Source organism: Amphiprion ocellaris, chromosome 21 (assembly GCF_022539595.1).
Source record: "Amphiprion ocellaris isolate individual 3 ecotype Okinawa chromosome 21, ASM2253959v1, whole genome shotgun sequence".
Classification (NCBI taxonomy): domain Eukaryota; kingdom Metazoa; phylum Chordata; class Actinopteri; family Pomacentridae; genus Amphiprion; species Amphiprion ocellaris.
Genome location: NC_072786.1, coordinates 7,679,593 through 7,699,445, shown reverse-complemented (window position 1 = coordinate 7,699,445; position 19,853 = coordinate 7,679,593). Strand labels below are relative to the sequence as shown.

General features: G+C 41.8%; 1 protein-coding gene across 2 annotated transcripts; it reads right to left on the bottom strand.

Annotated features, from left to right (window-relative positions):
• Positions 1 to 29: 29 nt before the first annotated feature.
• On the bottom strand, positions 30 to 16,392 carry yaf2 (YY1 associated factor 2). Of its 2 annotated transcripts, none has more exons than XM_023287244.3 (4): positions 16,232 to 16,392; positions 15,614 to 15,739; positions 3,794 to 3,949; positions 30 to 3,396 (listed from the first exon to the last, which is right to left on the bottom strand). In XM_023287244.3, exons 1-4 carry the CDS (start codon positions 16,255 to 16,257, stop codon positions 3,144 to 3,146), a joined length of 561 nt encoding a protein of 186 aa, XP_023143012.1. In that variant the 5' UTR covers positions 16,258 to 16,392; the 3' UTR covers positions 30 to 3,143. The 2 variants fall into 2 exon arrangements, with proteins under 2 accessions (XP_023143012.1, XP_023143013.1); XM_023287245.3 differs by lacking the exon at positions 16,232 to 16,392 and adding an exon at positions 15,904 to 16,021.
• Between the last annotated feature and the right edge of the window lie 3,461 nt (positions 16,393 to 19,853).

Below are 19,853 nucleotides of genomic sequence, written 5' to 3'. Positions count from 1 at the left end.
GAACATGTCACAGAGAAAACAACTAATCATTGACAAAACATTTTTTTTTTTCAGTTTGAATTTTGTAATTTTCTTATTCAGACCTGTAATAAACAAGTTCACACATTTTAAAACAAATGAGCATGGCAAAGCAAAAACAAACCTATATTAATAAGTGACACTAACACATTTTAAGTGTCTTTCCGTTATCATCACGAATAGCAAATGTTCGTCCCAACAGTTCTTCTCGAGTTCACACACCTAGTCCCAGCTAGAGTGCTGAACCTGAGAGAGTACGTCTCCGACACATTAAACAATACTAACAAACTAAGAGACATCGGCTGTCCCACAATATACCAATACCGTAATATTATCATGCCATGAGTTTTCAGGATGTGTGCTAAAATGTAAGTAAAAATCTCGACAATAACACTCGTATGATGGATAATACAACCACGTCAAAACATTGTAGTACAATATTTTAGAAATATCTATTTAATCTGTACTTATTCTACAGGTTTTTATAAGTTATTGTGTAGTAAGGTTGATCTATAGTTGTTCTGCTGGGAGTTTAGTACGCTCTAAAAGGTCTGCCATTTTTGCTACGTCAGTTTCTGAAGTCCATCACGCTGCGAGACGTCACCTATACAGCTCATAAAAGTGCGTGTCCAGAAGTCAACTCTGTTTCCGGTGCTGTATCCAAAGAGGTGGGTGCAGAGGAGTATCAGCACCCTCCGCTTTTCCGCTGAGACAACCGACCGGTGCAGCCCTGTTTGTGCAGCACAGACGGATTAAAAAGGAAAATACTGGTGTCGTTTATAACCACAGCCTCTTTACCACTTTCCATATTTCCTCAGACATTGTGCATTTCTTTTTTTTTAATGTCTGAAGCTTTACTGTGACAAACCTGGCTCTTGCTCAAGAAAATAAAAGCATGTCAAATAAAATGTAATGGAATTATCATGAAGGATGGCAGTGATTAGTAATAGTTTTTTGTCTGCTTCATGTAGTTGTAAAGCGACAAATAAAGTTTGACCAAGACTGCAATGCATTACAAGTCTGAGTATATTTTAAAGCTGCATTAAGTGATTTAAAAAAAAAAAAAGAAGCAGCTAGGGACAGAAAAGATTTGTGACATGTTGCTGGTTTTAAGGCTAGTGTAGAGGCAATGTATACATCTAGTACACATACACCAGTCAGCCACAACTTCAAAAAACAGTGACTGGTGAGGTAACAGTCAGTTCTTGAAGTTGGCGTGTTGGACGCAGGTAAAATGGGCCATATTGTGATGATTGGACGACCGGGGAAGAACATCCCCAAAACAGCAGGTCTTGTGGTGTTCCTTGTATGCAGTGGTTAGTTTACTCTAAAAATGGTCCAAGGAAGGACAACCAGTGAACCTGCAACAGTTGCTGATGCGTGAGGGGAGTGAAGAACTGGACTGTGGAGGTGGTAACAAGTGCACTATGGGAAGAAGGCAAGATGGCAGAGGCAGTGTGATGTTCTGGACAACATTCTGCTGGGAAACCTTGGGTTGTAGATGCTTCTTTGATGCCTCTCTAAACATTGCTGCAAACCATGTACACCCCTTCATTGCAATGGTATTCCCTGACTGCAGCGGTCTCTTTCAGTGGGATGTTACTTCCTGCCGCACTGCAAGAATTCTCCAGGAATGGTTTGAGGAACAAGTCAAGGGATTCACTTGACCTTCATAATCTCCCAGAAATCAATCTGAAGATATGCTGGAAAGTCCGATTTCATGGAGGTCCAAAATTACAATTCCCAGGACTGGAAGGATCTGATGAGAACGTTTGATACCACTGGACATTTTTTGAGATTTTGTGGAGTTGATGCTGCTTTGATGGCACAAGGTCGGCCTATAAAACATTTTTGAAGCGGTTTTAATGTTGTGGTTGATTGATGTATACTAGCATAAGGTTCACCTTGATTGGTGCCTCTGGATTCATTTTTTATCCATTTACTTACCTATGATTTTTGTCCACATTTAGCTAGCATCAAGCAGCATCAGTCTTCTGCCATTTGGACAATGAGTAGTTGATGATGGTCTATGTGAGCATCAAAAAACCAAGATGATAAGCTAAAACCTACATGCAGCTAATAATAATTCTCTGTAGAGTCACTAATTAATGAGCTTCTCCCTCAAAAGAAACAACTTAATACAAGTTTGTGATAGTCACTGCACAAAATAATCACAGTCATGTCTGCAAGGTAATTGAATGTATCTGCAACTTAGCCCACTGTCGCACAAACTCAACCAACACGACACCAGGATTTTCCTTTAAAATCATAACATGCTGTCCTGACAGGTGCCTATACAGGAACATCACAGTCACATTTTCCCTAACCAGTCTGCTCCGAACATTATGCAAAAGCACTCAAATGGTGCCTGGAGAAGTACAGTCGCTATGCTGTTCCAAAAAAAGTCACTCTACAGCAGAGGCAGTCCAGGAGCAAAAGCTTAGAGTATCGAGTTCAGGAGTGAAGGTTTGCTGTCAGGTTGCAGGTTCATTGCGGGGACACTGAGCAAACGGGTGGTTCAGGTTTATAGCACATAAAGATTCCAGACAAAGGCAGAAAATTCCACATGGGGGAAGAATAGGTCACTCTGCCGGCCACTGATGACGATGATGATGGTAAGAGTAGGGCTGCACATTTCACTCAACAAAAATATTGCTGGAAAAAAAAGATGATTCATGAAGGCTTGGTGCATCTGGTGGAAAGCATAAAGCAAAAGGATCCAGCACTCTGTCCAAAGTTTGTCCAAAACTCTGAAGAAGTTCCTCATGAGAATAAAGCTGTCTGTGAGTAAATATTCTAGTAGCGAGCTTTGGACATTGTGCGGCATCCTTTTGATTAGACAAAATAATCCAATTTAAAATCACCAAACGGTTCCAACACAAAAAAAGGTGTTTAATATTGCTTTCTTAGTCCACTGCTGTGGAAAATCTTTCAACTGATTAAACTCGCCAAATCTGACTAGTCAAAATTCCTACTGAAACTGAGATATCCAAAAGAATGAAAGCCAAAAATGACAAGTTTTTAGTCATTGTTGTGCAGCTCTAAAGTAGAGGCAGGTTGCTCCACTAGTGACCTGTGGACTTGCAGATGAGATGTAGGTGGAGACTAGATGTGGAGGTTTTGACTCAGTGAGACTCTCCATTGACCGAGCTCCCCTCTCCTCGCGGTGAGGAGGAGCAGGAAAGGCCCTTCTCTGTGTTTTCTGAGCTGGAGCCGTTCTCTCTGTGATGGTCGGCCGACGACGTGGAGCTGGAGGAAGTGGCCGAGGTGGACGAGGGCTTGGCCTTCTCCTTAAAGTCCGTTATGATGACTGTCAGGTCCCCAACCGTCACCTCTAGGTGCTGGGCGCTGCTCCGGTCGATGTTTTTTAATCTCGGCCTGATGAGTGGACAGAAAAAAGAAGTAAAAACAACAAGATCTGAAGATTAGAATTGGTTGTTTTGAGGATACAAATTAGGTTTGTAAAATCCTGCATGAGATTTTGAAGTAATTAGGCCTGTAGCTGCATCAAACAAATGCAAAATAGTATCTTGGATTCAATTTACCCAAAGTGAAAAGCATCTTTTCATTGCAATGACACTGAAAATCTCCCTGCTGGTGCTTTGAAATGTATTTCTGGTGTTTCCCACTCTTTCCACTTGAAGTGCTTTATGAAATATGACAGCCTAACTCCAGGTGGCAATACAAACAGCATCTATATTTCCTAGCGTTGTTTCATGCATCCCTGTAATATCCGATTCCTGTTGATCCCACAACCTGGTGTCAGCTTGTTTACCTCATCTTCTTGTGACTGTTCTTCTTGAGCGCCGGCTCTCTGTCGCTCTTCTCCCTCTCTACTCGCTCCTTCTTTTCCTTTTTGGGCTGCGAGGGCAACACGAACTGCTGCGTTACCTGCTGCTGAGAGACGAGCTGGGAGACGGGACGAGGCTTCCTGATCGGCGGAGAGGAGGATTGGAGGGCGAAGAGAGACATGAAGAGGGAGAGGGAGAAGGAGAGACAGAGTGTGGCAGATTAATGAGAGGGAAAATCACAGTGAACACATGGCTTCTTGCTAGTGCACCACCGTAATCAAGAGCCAATAATCACTGCCAGTGCTGGTTAGGACGGTGCTGCTGAAGTGTTCTTAACACCGGCAGCAAGTGGCAACACATGCGGAGTGCATTCAGAATGAAACCCAGGATTCAGCCATCTGTGAGATATGCAATACACCTGTATGGGCTTGTTCTAGCGCTCACAGGGTGCACACTGACAAGATAAGCTCTGTTTTAGTGAATGCAAAGCTGCAATAGGAATTACAAGTGTGAATACGTAACAGGTGTGTATTAAGGGTGTAACAGTGGATGTTTTTGTCCCTTACAGCTCAGTTTGATACAGTTGATATGAAATTACTGTCCATCTATTATTGTGCATATACTTGTGTTCAATTACTGTGTAGGATGCTTTAACTCACATTACACATTTAGTTTTAATCAGTGTTCCTGTGCAGTCAGAGTCTGTACTGTGTTCATACTATATGTGTCAATTGACCAAAACCCAAAGTCACTGTGGTCAATGACAATTCCAATTTTCAAACATTGCTGTCCTCTTTGCAAAGAGCGAAAGGCAGCATGGCTTTGTGCAGTTTTCAAACTGAAATTGCTGGTTTTAATGGTTAATTTAAGTTCTTATGAATATAATGTGCTTGTTTTAAAGCTGCATTAGGCAAAACTCTGGGAAAATTGGACAAAGTATATGAACATATAATCACCAGAATTTGAAGACACAGCCTTCTGCCTGCAACCCTCCCTAGCAGTTGAATACAGGCATATGCATGTGCTTCACACATGCACGCAGCACTAACTTTGTAATGTTACTATAACCATGCCTATTACTCATTTATTTCAATTATATCAGCTGTGATTGTGATCCCAGAGCTGTTAAATAGCTTAGATTCTATAAAAATTACAGGATGGTCTTGTATTCTCAGCATCATGCAGGCCTGTACAGCATTTATTCTAAAGATGGCAGCAGCTTGTTAGTACATGAGAAGAATGGCAAGCTTGGAATGCAACTTGAGGATGTTACAATTGCCAAGTTCTCTCCATCTCTGAAATGTTTCACTGATATTGACGTGTTTTATCATGTTTATTGACAGATTCTCTTTTTGACAAGTCTGTGCTCCCTTTTTGGGGGGTTGTTTGCAGCGTAGGCTCTAGTTGCTAATGCTGGAATATCAACTTTTCCAACAGGACTTCAGGCACTCCAGCATCTGAACAAGCGTGCAAGCACATTTTTCATTTGTAAAACAGCAAGTATAATTTTCACAGACCTGTGATTGGCTAAAGCCTCACACCATGGGTTCGATTTTCTAAAGCCTGAGGAGGTACAGAAGTCTAGTTTCCTCTAAGACCACCTGAATAACAACATGTTGAAAGGTTTTTATAAAATTCATGCCCAATGACGGCAAAAACAATACTGTGTAAAGCTTAAATTGACTTTTTATTTGATGTCTTTCATACTCGAGAGTAAACAGCTCAGTGTTTTCTTATTGACAGTATGCAGCATCTGCGTTAACGGTTATAGCAAGAACTATGACCAGTTAGGCACTTCACTGTATTTTAATTTTTCCCCCAATTTTTTTTTGATAAAGTTATGCATTTTGTCGAACCTAATCATGATTCTAAAGCTGAGGCAAATTGCAAACTGTGAATTTTCAGCACCATTACACCCCTAGTATATATATATATATGTCGTTTTCTGCTTGCATGCTTTTCCAAAACAAGGGGCTTACTTACAAAGAGATCCACAAAACTAAGAATGGTGACGCTCTATAAAAAACAGAAAAGTGATGCCAGCCCTGACCTCAACTACAGTATGTCACATTTTTATTAAACGACACTCCCAAGATGTTTTCCCCTTTCCTCCCAAATTTGAAAAGTCCATTTTCCGAGTACTGCAGTCCATGTTCCATTTAACTCCCACTGGAGGGTGTAGACAGCCATAAATGGTGTCACCTGCCACTTCTTTACTCGACAAGCATTCAAGCCCATCATCCCTCAATAGCTTCCGATCCAAGATTACTGTCAGTTGTGTCTGTGGCTTCTGTTAGGGTATAATCATACTTGTCATTATGGCTATTTAAGAACTGGCCACTGTCGTTTGCAAAAGAATAATTAACCTCTAGTTTGTTCTTGATGACAGACAAAAAGCCTGATGATACAATCCCATACAGAGGCTTCACAAACTGCTAAACATAGACCCGATATGCAATACAGTGGAACAGTTAACCAAATGTTCCTCCTCGCAGTCACATCTTCATCCTTTATGAGTGTCTGCTGTCTCAGAAATGATGCATTATGCAACTGCTTTGGCAACAGTGAGTTGTGATCGAATTTCTGTGCATGACTGTGTGTGTGTGTGTGTGTGTGTGTGTGTGTGTGTGTGTGTGTGTGTGTGTGTGTGTGTGTGTATGTGTGTTTTGGGGCTGGCAAGAGCTCTAGATGAGAGGCGAGTATGTTGAAAAGGCCATCTGTTGAAACCGTCTACACATCTAGTGCCTTATTTTGCATGCACACACAAACACATTCACACACAGACACAGTTACACGTATGAATGCACCAAAGCGCACCACGGTATGCAGAAACTGAGCTAAAAGATGCATACAAATCAACAGCGGGTCTACGTGAAGATGCATGCATGCTTTAATAAACATATGCAATCACCAGACGACACATCCCCTGAGGTGCATTTACGCGCATGCACATGACTGCATGTGTGTGAAAATGTGCCGCATGCAGACACACACGGCAATGAGCAGATGAAGCATGAGGGCATAATGAGAACACAGTGTTTTCTCAGGCCTGTTTAGCAATATTTGTAATTGGAGCTAAAAAAAATTAACACTGAAAACATGTTTCATAATTCAGCCAGTCTCGCTCTACCAGCTTTTTATAATTTTCACATTAGATCCTTTGAACAACGGCCATTTAGATGTCAAAAACAGGCACCATTTCCGTACCTTGCGAAATATATCTCAGAATTTATGCTAAGCACTGTGCTTAAGCTCATACTACAAACCTGTACCATAGTTTCAAGTGTTCTAACCTTTGTGTGAACCCTTTCAGAAGTATTGCAATTACAAAACATTGGTTTCCAGATGCTACATGAAAAATGTCCACTTGCCTGATGTAATTATAAAAGTGTAACACAGTACAAGTACACAGTGTGCTGAACCTAACAGAATCCATCCACAGAATTAGTTTGAGCACCTGGGACAAGTGTTATGGCGCATTGTACCACATTTTTTGCCAAAATGAACCTTGGTGGCCTATTTAGTTTAATTTAGAGGCTTCTCCCTCATTTTCTAAGAGGAAATGCATAAAGGGAAGCTGCTGGTCTGCTGTCTTGTTCTAAGGGCAAAGCTGTTGTTTAACAATTCTGGGATGACCTAAATTGGGGCCCAGCTTCAAAGAGTCTCTCCCAGAGACTTTTTTTTCCTGAGTTATCACTGCCTTCACAGTACTTGCAGTGATGCTAGCAAGGGTAGAGTGAAATGCAAATGGGTCTCTTGGCCTACATAACTGTCTGATAAGGAGGAGATGTAGAGATCCTCTAATATGTCTGTCTTGTCAGCAAGATGCTGTGGAACTGCTGACACCTTTTTAAATAAAGGCAGAGGCTTCTCAAAGTCCTCTGTTCCCAGTTCGAGTAATTTGCTGCTCTCCTTGACATCTTTTACCTCAATCCTCCTCTAAGCAACTTAGCAGTGTCCGGTGGTCTAAATCTACTGAGACACAAAACAGTGACCAAAGAATCGACCATCCTGCCCTCAGGACAAACTGTAAACTCCTTTTGGTTTGTGCTGGATGAATGTAGTTGATGATATCATTGTAGGATTATTTATTGTAACAAATGAATTACTAATGTCTCATCAATGAAGCAAATGAGTGCTAGTTACAGCTGCTTAAATAAAATCAAGAAACTGAGGCTTAAAATGATCTTTTCCTGCAAACAGGGCCAACTATCAACATATTTTGTACACCCAATCTTCCTCCACATATTACAGTGAAGTTGATTTTCACTAATAGAGCCAGCTCAATAACCTGGGGGTGAAAGAGGAGACAGACAACCTAATATTATGGAGAGACAAAGCAGCAGGTCTAAACAGAGCTGCCTCTGTTAACCCAATCAAATGGTGTTTATCTTAGCACTTAGACTTTCACTACTGTCCTCCCTTTGGACGCTGAGTGTGTGTCTATTGATTCCAAAAAGAATTTCTGCGCCTAATGTAACGGCCTATTCTTTCTGACATTAATACTGCGTGTTGGAACAGTACTTCCAGTCGATATTTGCTCCACTCACGGCGTCCATTCTACAACAGCTAATGGAGTCCCACACTGGGAAATTAGGACGTTACGAGGAGGGCTTAAACACACAAAATTCTATTTCCTTGAAAGGGGAGAAAAAAGAGAAGAATGGATATTAATCACAATGCCTTTATTTTTTCAATTTGCAGAATGCGATCAGGAAAACATTTAAAGAGCGTAACCGCTCTACACAGCCAGTTTATTGGTTTATAATATAGTCTTTTCTTGCAGTCACTCACTCTTTTTACAGGTTTCCTTCCAGCTCAATTCTGCCTAAATTTCATTAACTATGATCATATGATCCTTGTTAAATTTCCACAGCATAAGAGCAAGACACTGTACCATCGTCCCTCTTACATTTGATTAAACTAAATGAGCATAAATCTCACTCACAACCGCTCTAGCTCACAATTTTACAGTTTAATTGCAAGTCAAAGGCAAGCGTGCCTCATCCTGCAGAACGTGGCGGCTGGAAAAACAGAAATGCTGCCACTGCTCCCTCACAAACACACATTTCACTGACAGGAGAACTCTGGCTGACCCCTTCTCAAATATGTCATAAACACACACACATGCACACATGTCGTCTACCGCTATCTCACTTCTCTGCCCATTTGCACTCCTCCTCCCTCCTTCTGATGCACCCGCTGACCTCAGGCTCTCCCACTGTTGGCCTGTGCTTTGAAAAACAGATAAAAAATTTAACGTGCTAAGAGCTGCACAGTAAAATTTTCATATGTAACAGATTCGACAGGCATTTAAATTACGAGGCTGTTATTTTGCGGCCATGGTGGACAAACAGGTGATCCTCTGCACTGCTCGCTGTGACTGCACATCATTTAAATTTAGATTTTAAACTCTATATTCTGTCATTTGGGGCTTCACAGTGGCTCGGTGGTTAGCACTGTTGCCTTGCAGCTACAAGATCCCTGGTTTGAGTCCCGACATGGGATCTTTCTGCACAGAGTTTGCATATTCTCCCTGTGCATGTGTGGGTTTTCTGTGGGTACTCCGGCTTCCTCCCACAGTTTATAAACATGCTCAAGTTAATTGGTCTTTCTAAATTGTCTGTAGGTGTGAATGTGAGTGTGCTTGTTTGTCTCTATGTGTAGTCCTGTGACAGACTGGTGACCTGTCCAGGTGTCCCCTGCCTTCGCCCGAAGTCAGCTGGGATAGACTGCAGCCTCCCCGCAACCCTAATGAGGATTAAGCAGTTTATAGATAATGGATGGATGGATGATAATTTTGACACTGCAAGCATATGTCTGAATATTTTTTTTCAATTCGGTTTTTCCCAAAATTATAAATGTTATCATGTCCTATATACAAAGGTTACATCTTCAAATGTTTGACCAGTTCAAAATACAAAGATATTCAGTTTGCAAGACCACAGAATGACATAATTTGCATACTGAATTATAATTTACAAAAAAAAGGCCAGTTTTCAGCTTTGTGACAGGACATTTGGGGTGTTGTTTAGGTAACTATTTTCATTGACTTATCTTGTGCATATTTTCTTGATTAATCTGCTCGTCTCTTGAGAATTTTGATCAAACAAAACCCAAAGACACTTCACTGCCTCTCATGTAAGACAATAAAAGACAATAATTTAAGAAATACATCTCAGAAACTGAAACCAGACTGAACCAAACTGAACTGTACCAGAGCATAAGGGGTCTATACAGATAGGAGAGAATAATGTAGGTTCAGGAACACGTGTCTTGCTTTGAAATGCTTCACAGGATTCATGGTCTTGGAATTTTAGGGTTCAAAAGGGCCTCTCTTGTCATGACAGAACAGCTCTGGCAATTCATTCCAGCCATTTCCTTTTTTAAAGTTGCACTGGTAATGAGTAGCATCCAAATCATATCAGCACAGAAGTCTGCAGATGTTTGGACTTCGTGCTATCATTTATCGGGTACATTATGTGATGAGCAAACAGCCCACAGGACAGCTGATGGACTGCAAATAAGCACCAGAGCGTGCTGCTATAAACAAATCTCATCTCACTGTTCTGTGATGATTGTAAGATCATTGTGAAATAGCTTATTTTATGCCCTGTTGAACAGCCTCAATCCATGTGTAGGTGTGTGCGAGCGGTGCGTGTGTGTGTGTCAGATTTTCTATCAGCAGGTTGTATGCTGCTCCTGGGAGCTCCTCCAACCTGATGATTAATGTCTTTCCCTGCCTGTACATTACACACACTGTGTCCGGGTGTGTGTGTCTGCGCGTGTTTGTGTAGAACGGAGAGACAGATGGCTTTCCATGTCCTGTGGTTTATGACACCTTCTACAGCCCGCTAGCCACACTATGCTACATTCTCCCCTCGCACAAAGCGCCGGCCTGCACAAACACAAACACGCATGCACACACGGAGCAGTATGTCATGCATCAGTGTCGCTGCAGTAATTACAGGCTTATCACGTAGCCATAATCTTGAGCCACAGTGACGTGATAACAGCCAGCTCCATTGTCCATGGTGTGCGCTCAGTGTTCATATGCTGTGTGTGCGTTAATACCAGTAACCCACACAAACTGAGCCAACTGTGTCACGTATTAGAGGAAGCAATCATTTAAAGGGGATGACAAGACATTGATTACTGATATGTAGTCTGCTTCACATGCGTGCAACCAATCAAAAAGCACAATTTGCATCAATCATTATTGCTGCAGCTCAGTTTTTTCAATGAATACCAGCTTGCAGTCACCTGTTCCGATGATCTCATCTGTATTTTTTTCAAAATCAAAAAACACACACAGGAAGGACGCCTTGATGTGTTTCGTAAGACTTTCCTGAGAAGACGTGACTCAAAGTTACACATCAAAGGTGTTGCAGAGCAATGACAACAAACCCAGCTACTTCGTTATCAGCAACTTACAGGGAGGTGTTGCTCTCTATTAGCTGCAGCTGTTATGTGTAATCAGAGAGGGAAATGCATGATAGAAATGACAATAGAAGCCAAATGGGGGTAAACACTGGTTGTGTGGTTCTTTGTCTTCACACTTTGGCAGCTAAAGAACCAGTTTGCTTCTGATATGGAAAAAAGTACTATAGAACATGGAGATGTGGGAAACTCTTACCTTAAGCTACCTTGCACGCTAATATATGCTTAATGGAGACATAATGATTGGGTATCTGGTTTGATCGCCAAACTATTCAATAAAGTAGTCAAGTCTTGCAAGTATAAATATGTACTCAGGCAATGAAATAATATATAAATAAAAGCTAATTCACATTTTGCTCTGTGCATTTCAAATGGATATATTTTTCCTCAGGAAGCACTTTTTATGTATAATTTATACATTTAAAATTATTATTCTATTGCAGTTGCGCTCATTTTTATCCATGCAGCTGTTTTGCAAGATAAATAACATTTTAATTTCTTTTTGCATTCAAAAGTGATTTTGACCCAACATCCACTGTGATGATTGTCTGCGCAACTCTCATGACTTGTGACTCACAATCTCTGTTTTATATAATCAGACAGGCCCAGCGGGTTGATCATTATCTTATGTTTATAATGGATATCGACTGAAAGCAATCACCGGCTGGATCCACTGAGTTTGTGCAGATGTGTCAAAAATGTCATTACCAATATCAGCAACAGAATACTGTTTTTATGTCTTTAAGTGAAGCTGAAATAATGTCTTGAGTATTTGGGTACAGAAAATGTGTTTTCTCTGTTCTGCATCATTGTAAATTCTGTATTTGGGGTTCTGGAGTGTTTGTGAGACATAACATGTTTGAAGGTTGAACTTTCTGAAATTGATGGGACATTTTTCACTATTTTTTCCTGAAATAAGTGATCCATGAAGAAAATAACTGTCAGACAAACAGCTAGCGTGCATATTATCTTGCATTTTTACTGCTCTTTCGCCGTGCTTTTTAAATGTATCTTTACACTACAACATGCTAGATCCCTCCAGGAAAAATTCTAAACTAGTCATACCGAAAGCTACATTTTTACACCGGGCGAACCGACTGCAGCTGAGCCAACTGCACAATTACAGCCCAGTTTCTACTGTGTGGACTGCACATGAACTGTGAGGGTGAGCTTTTGCGGAGGATGATAAAACAACATCTAAACAGACGAATGCTGACAGGTTCCCAGCCAGCCAGAATGGCTTGTGCTTGTTTAGGTGGAGCTGACGAAGCCAGCACATCAGTCATCCTGTCACAGAGAGACGCCCTGGGTTAAGTTCAATCCCTGAGCAGAGATATAGAGGGAGACGCAGAAAGGGAGAGACATAGAGAAGGCAAACACCAATCTTTCAGAGATAAAGGTAGAGCGAGGATGAACACAAACAAGCGAGAACTAATAGGAACATGATGGAGCTCACTGTCCTGACCTGCAGAAATATAATGCTGCCAAACAGGCTTCTGAACGCTGAGCGTTTCCCTGGTGGGTCTGACTTGTCAGAGCTCAGCTCAGTGAACAGATGCAGGTGGTTCAGACACCAGAGAAGGTCACACACTGCTCTATTATACTCAGTACAATTTGGCTGAGCACTATGTTTAGGTTTAACAGCTGTCAGCAGCACTTCACGACATGATTTTAAGCTTTTACTCCAAACACTCTGAAACATGTCTCACCATTCATTGTATACTTAAGGCATTAGGATGACACTCTAATCCAGGACAAGTCCTAATGGGTGCACTGGGAGACCTTCAGTGCCTTGCTTAGTGTTGAGTATTTAAGCTAATGTGGGAATCAAACCCATGACCTTGCACTTCACTTATCAAACAGCCTCTGCACCGTGACTTCTATCATCTATCACGCCTGTTTTCAAAGGCTGGGACTGAGCCCAAAGAGTTGCAGGAAGATAAAATGTCTCTCCCACTTTTCTCAGCAAAGTCTTAAAGTAATGAGACTGCATGATGTGTTGTGATCCCAAAGCTCCTCGAAGACCACTTTAATTAAATACTGTAAGCTAGCAGCACGCAGTAGAAGAGCAACCTTATTTTTCCATATTAATCTGCAGAAATGGCTGCATCAGGTCTGCAGTGAGAGCGTCTGTTATTTTCTAGAAATGGCAGCACAGAGAGAATGTTAAAACAAATCTTTCGGTTTGTGCTTTACAAACACAGGTCCCACTTTTGCTTCTTCAAATTTGACTTCCTAGAAATACAAGTTTCCATGCTGCTGACAGAATTTGTAGAACATCAGCCGGTTCCCACTTTGTCAAACTGCCTCGCGCTTCCATTTACTCTACCTCCTCCGATAAGCGACTCCAATTCTGCTGATGTATCCCTGTCTGCAGTCAAACTCACCGCCTCAACAGCGGGCTTTCAATCAGCCTGCCGGCTTTGGGCCTCCGCAGTAGATCATCTCTCCACGTCGGGCCGTGAGATCCGCTAAACCTTGCCTTCATAAAACATTTATCTTGATCTGCTTGACAGCTATCTACATGCAAAGACTCCTCACTCTAAATTATTTCTCTACCTCATTCTAAAATGTTCTCTAGTACTTGCCAAAAAAGACACAGATCCTTCCGGGCCAAGTGACATTTTCTGTGCTAAGTTACTGCTCTTAAAGTATGATAAGCTGATTTAAGCCACTTCCACAGAACCCACATCGGCTGTGACCTTCAGGCTGCTGGACACTTCCTCTCCCCACTGGACGCTCCATCCCCATGTGAAACATTAATTCATTACTGCACAGCAATAGCTCAGTCATGCTTGTTTAGCAACCAGTGAGGGAATTTGCCGTGCGCCGCATTTATATTCTGCATGTTGTTTGCCCTTTAGCACCTTCGGCTTGCTCGCTGAGAAATCCACTTGTCTGTTGTGTTTGGTCATTAACAGCTGCGACCACCTGTGTGGCCATTTTGCTGCAGCATTAGCCCATGTTTTGGTGCATGTGTGGCCTTCTGCGAGGTAACACATTTCTGCGGCACTGCAGTTAGGAAAGCAGAAGGTTATTAACATTAAATAAGACCTTCTCACGGACACTTTCTAAATTTGTCTCAGAGTGTCAGGGGTGCAGTGAGGAATTCTCTCTCTTGTGTCCCGGCCAACTTCTCCAAGAAAAAATAAAAAAAAAAGACATCCAGATGGGGAAGACAAAGGATGCTACTGCTTTTGGTGACATGAGGATTCAGACAGGTTCTTGGCAAAGCTGCACGCCGCTTGTTTTTACAGAAACGCACCAAAGTGTCCTCAACAATCAACGCTTGGCTAAAATAAGCTGGACCCAGTGATAAAAGCGCGTCTGCTACTCAATCGCTCTGTGAGCAGCCGCCGTGCACTTGAGTGTGATTATGCCTGTGAGTCTGTGTGCGCGTTTGTGTACAAATATGTATGCAGTCATGTGTAAAATTTGCATGTTGTGTGCATCTGTACGTGTGTGTGTGTGTGTGTGTGTGTCTGATGACAGCAGGCTGATTAAGCTGTTGCATAGTAATGAGCTGTGGCTGTCTGTCTGGCAGCTGCTCTGACAACCTCTTTTCACAACTAGCCCTCCCACACACATACACACACACACACACACACAGACACACACAGAAATAAACACAAGTGCACAAAAGAGCACCACAATTCTGCAAAAGCATCAAAGCCGACAACTGCACTGATCCCATTGTTGGTGTGGTTGAATCAAAAAGTTAATGCAGATAATTGGCTTTAAAGATGGAGATCTTGCAACAACAACACACGCCGTTTCCTACAGGCGGCTACACTTCCTCTCCGTCACCCCCTTTTTTCTTTTCGTTGCATTTTCCTCCTGATAATGAGTGCCACTCAGGAATAACAGTCATTTCCTGCCTCAAATCACTGATGTCAGGGGAAATATCAGCCACAGGCACAGAGGACGTGCAGTGTGCTTTAGTGTGTGTGTGTTCCTTCCTGCTGTGTATTTGTATGCTTGAGTACCTGTATTCGAGGTCATGTGCATAGCTATAAGAGGCATCGAGCTCCCAATGCTGCCCCTGTCTCTTACAAATATCTCCGGGGCAACCAGATGGATGTTTAAAAAGGGAGCCATCCCTCTTCCTCATTTCACTGAGGTCACAGTCAACATCAAGAACATGGAGACTAATGCACTGCCTTTTGAGGATGCAGATAAAATGCAGAAAACTAGAAGTAGTGTGTTTGTTTACTGTCTGAATTGTGTACAAGAAGGTGACAAATAAACAAACATCTTAATCCATTTTTAAATGTTAGAAAAAAGGGGGGTGATAGTGAGTCCAACCCCCCTTTTTCTAGTGCAAAAAAAGCCACCAAAAGCTAAACGTAAATCCATTTCCTTACCTTGTTGATGTCCCCTTCCTGACATCACACATCATGCACTTAAAAGCCTCAGCTGTGTTCTTGTACGTGCACACGCTGCAGTCCCAAAACCCCTCGTCGGAGGAGGGCTTCAGTTGACGCTTCGGCCTTTAAAATAACAATAAAAAAGACAATAAATGCAAAAACAAAACACTAAAAAAAAGAGAATTAGATTTTAAATAATGAGAAAAGAGGAGGAAGGGGGGGAAAGGGGGGAGGACTGAGTTCAGCTCTCGAATGCTATCGATAGCAAACATCTGGGTGAAGCCTACAGGATTTAGGAAATCATCTGCAAGCGCGCGCTGATCCGACACTGTAATTGGCGATGAGGTTTTAACACCGACGCGCGCGCGCACAAACCCCCCTCTCTCGCACGCGCGCACACACAAATACACACACACACACACATATATATATACAGAGAGAGAGAGAGAGAGAGGGAGAGGGAGAGAGAGAGGGGGAGAGACCGTGGAGAATTTTTTTTCTCTCTCCCCGCCGAGCGCTCGCCGATGTCCGCTCCCCTCCTCCTCCTCCTCCTTTCCTTCTTCTTCTTCCCCCCTTTAAAAGCGACAATATTTCGCACCTACATCCGGCTCTTACCTTGTGGGACTCCTCTTGTCGCCCATGCCAGACCGGGGTTTATCTGGAGGTGCTGCGACGAGCAGAAGTCCGGCTATTTTCAAATAATTTCAGCAGAGACGCGATGCGCCTGTGCCGCTCGGCTTCCAGCTGTCGTGGAAACTCCGCTTGGGAGATGGTCACGTGGCTCGTCCGCGGCCAATCAGAGGACGGGTTACTTCCCGAGGCTGACATTCCTCTTGATGAATCAATGCCGCCTTCACGGACACTCTGTAAAACTACGACTGCATTAAGGTTGCTGAACAGCCACAATCAGTAGGTTATCACGACAAATACGACCTGGCAGTACCTTTGTCTTCTTCTAAATCGTTGAATCAGTCAGACTTTATTTATGTAACACTTGTTATACAAATGAAATGTAACACAACAAAACACAAAAATTACCACACAATCATGTTATAAACGCACTAAAAACACAAAGATTGAGGAACTGAGGAAACAGATAAGATTAGATAAGGCCAACAAATAATAAAAATAAAAATGTAGTCCAAATTAATTTAAAAACAGCTAAACTGTAAAATAAATAAAAGTGAAGTAATAAACAATCCACTGAATAGACTAAAATGTGTAAATAAGTGAATAAATACAGAAATATTCATAATAAATAACTACTCAATCAAAATCCAGACTAAAAGGGTAGCTCTTTGGTTTAAAATATGACATACAGTCATTTTTAGATGCAGGTTTCTCCTCTTATGAGTTAGTGATTTCAGTAACTGGCACAATCTGGAATTAAACATCACGTCCTGGTTACACAATTTATTCATTCAAAGTAGGACAAGATGAACTTTATTTGTCCCTCACTGGGAAAAGTCTCAGCAGCTAGATCCAAATAAAGCATAATAATAATAATAATAATAATAATAATAATAATAATAATAATAATAATAATAATAATAATAATAATGAAACAAGATATACAAAAGGATAAAAATAAAGATATAACAAAGACTATGTATACCCTTTACATGTACAGTTATGGCATAATGGACATGGATAGGGTAATAGGATAAGCTAAGATAAGATTAAACTTTATTAATCCTGATGGAAATTCCTTTGCCAGATACTGCTTTAAAATGGAATAAAAAAAATGCAGATTCGTAAGGAAAGCAAAAATATATTGTACAATATGTTACTGAAAATGCATAAGCTAAAGTAAAACTAGAGTGGGAAAGTGAAAAGTATTGATACTGAGAAAAAATAATAATAATATATATGTATTTTTTTTATTGCTATTTTCTTGAAGCGGCAATCATCCATCCTTGGTATGAAATCTGTATGTGTAATTTCCGACAGCACATGAACGCATCAAAACCCACAGTAACTAATGTTCTGCGTCTACGGCAATGTGGTGCTGCCGCTCAAATCAGATCACTGTGCCGCGAATCCTTTCAAATCTCCGCATCTTTCGCATTTTCCGCGCAGACTGCAGAAATCCCAAAGCAGTTTATGTCACGGGCGCATTGAACATCGGGGAAATCCCTGCCTTTATTTGCGTGCTGACGCAAGCGGGCATCAAAAAACCACATTTTCCAAGCGAGCAGACGAGGCAGCCAGGGGTTCCCACACCTTTTAGATCAAGGACAACCGAGCTGAATCTCTCCATTAGCTCCAGTAGAAGGGATTTTACTGCAGAGGGAGCCCAGCTGCAGCATTTTAGCTCTTGGATTTCCATACAATGTCAATTTATTAAGAGCGGCTCAATACAGTTTTACTCATTGTTTATTCATTTATGTATCTGGTAAAGAAGAGGCAAACCTTGCTGTCTTTTTCGTGTAAAATGTGTAATAAATGCTCTATTTTTAAAGTGTATTATGTATAATACACACACAATCTTATGTTATTTGTGTATAATGATAAAATCTTTGTAAAATACAAAACCTTGTGCTCAGCTACAGTCACGGAAAAAATTATGAGACCAACTTTGTTTTCTTCAATTTCTAGTTCATTTTAATGCCTGGTACAACTAAAAGTACATTTGTTTGGACAAATATAATGATAACAAAATAGCTCATAGGAGTTTTATTTAAGAGCTGATATCAGACATTTTTCATGGATTTCTTGATAATAACCAAAATCACTTAAGTTCTTACATCAATAACTATGGCATTGTGCTCCCCAAAACAGTGCTTTTAGGCATTCCATGTCTTCTTTTCTGTCTGTTTTAGTCACATGATACATACAGGAGTTAGTACTTGATTGCATTGCCATTCTTTTGATGACTGACCAGCTTCTGACACTCTTCTGCTGTCACAGCAGCCCATTCCTGTTGCACAAATTCAAACAAATTGGCTTTGTTTTTGGGATTGTGGCTCTCCATTTCGCATCTGATGATTTTCCACAGGTTTTCAGTTGGATTTAGAGCTGGTGATTGAGCAGGCCAAGGTATGGTTCCGGTGTTCTGTTTCTCCATCCAGGCTTTAACTGACCTTGCTGTGTGGTAAGGGGTACTGTCTTGTTGGAGAATCCAGTCACTGGAGGCAGGAAAGAGTTTTCCAGCTGATGGAAGAAGACTGTTTTCAAGAGTAGCCCTGTACATGACCTGGTTCATTGGCCCTTCACACAGTTGCATTCGCCCAGTTCCATCCAGACTGAAACAACCCCAGCTCATCACTGATCCACCTCCATGTTTTACTGTAGGGGCAGACAGTCTGGTTTGTAGCTTCTCCACACTTCCTCCTAACCAGTAAGTTGGCTGGAGTGGGCATCAACTGAAAATTGGATTCATCACTGAAGAGAACCAGGGCTGCACAGTGGCGTAGTGGTTAGCACTTTCGCCTTGCAGCAAGAAGATCCCTGGTTCGCGTCCTGGCTTTCCCGGGATCTTTCTGCATGGAGTTTGCATGTTCTCCCTGTGCATGCGTGGGTTTTCTTCCAGGTACTCCGGCTTCCTCCCACAGTCCAAAAATATGCTGAGTTTAATTGATCATTCTAAATTGCCCGTAGGTGTGAGAGTGATTGTCTTTGTATGTAGCCCTGCGACAGACTGGCAACCTGTCTAGGGTGTCCCCTGCCTTCACCTGAGTCAGCTGGGACAGACTCCTCGCAACCCTAATGAGGATTAAGCGGTGTATAGATAATGGATGGATGGATGGACTGAAGAGAACCTTAGTCCAATCATCAACAGTCCAATCCTTGTGATCCCCAGTAAAGAGTAACCAGGCTTTCCTCTGCCTTTCATTGATGAAGGGCTTCTTCCTGCCCTGTGTAACTTCAGACCAGCTTCAGGAAGTCAGTTTTGAACTGTCACATTTCTCCACAGTGTCCACTCATTTTTAAGGTCCCTGGAGGTCTGACGACGATTCCTGACACAGAAATGGATGAGTGATGGTCATCTGATGGGTGTTTCCTGCCGCGACCAGCTAGCAATTTGGTAGTTTGAACATCTGTCTTGCAGATCTTCAGTTTTTTGGCTACCTGTCTCTCACTCATGCCAATTTCCAGCAGTGCCAAGATGGCTGCCTTCGTGGCTTCACATAATTCTTTTGTTTTAGGCATTATGTGAGAGCTGACAACTTCTGAGTTGTGCTACGGCTTGAATGTCAGCAGGAAACCACTCTAGGCCTTTGCATGTGCTGCTGAT

Bases quoted from the DNA above. Each gene is read 5' to 3' on its own strand.
- yaf2 (XM_023287244.3), bottom strand. From the start codon at position 16,257: ATGGGCGACAAGAGGAGTCCCACAAG. The intron at 15,740-16,231 runs GTAAGAGCCGGA...GTTATTTTAAAG, and splicing joins GACAAGAGGAGTCCCACAAG to GCCGAAGCGTCAACTGAAGC. The intron at 3,950-15,613 runs GTAAGGAAATGG...TCCGCCGATCAG, and splicing joins AGGAAGGGGACATCAACAAG to GAAGCCTCGTCCCGTCTCCC.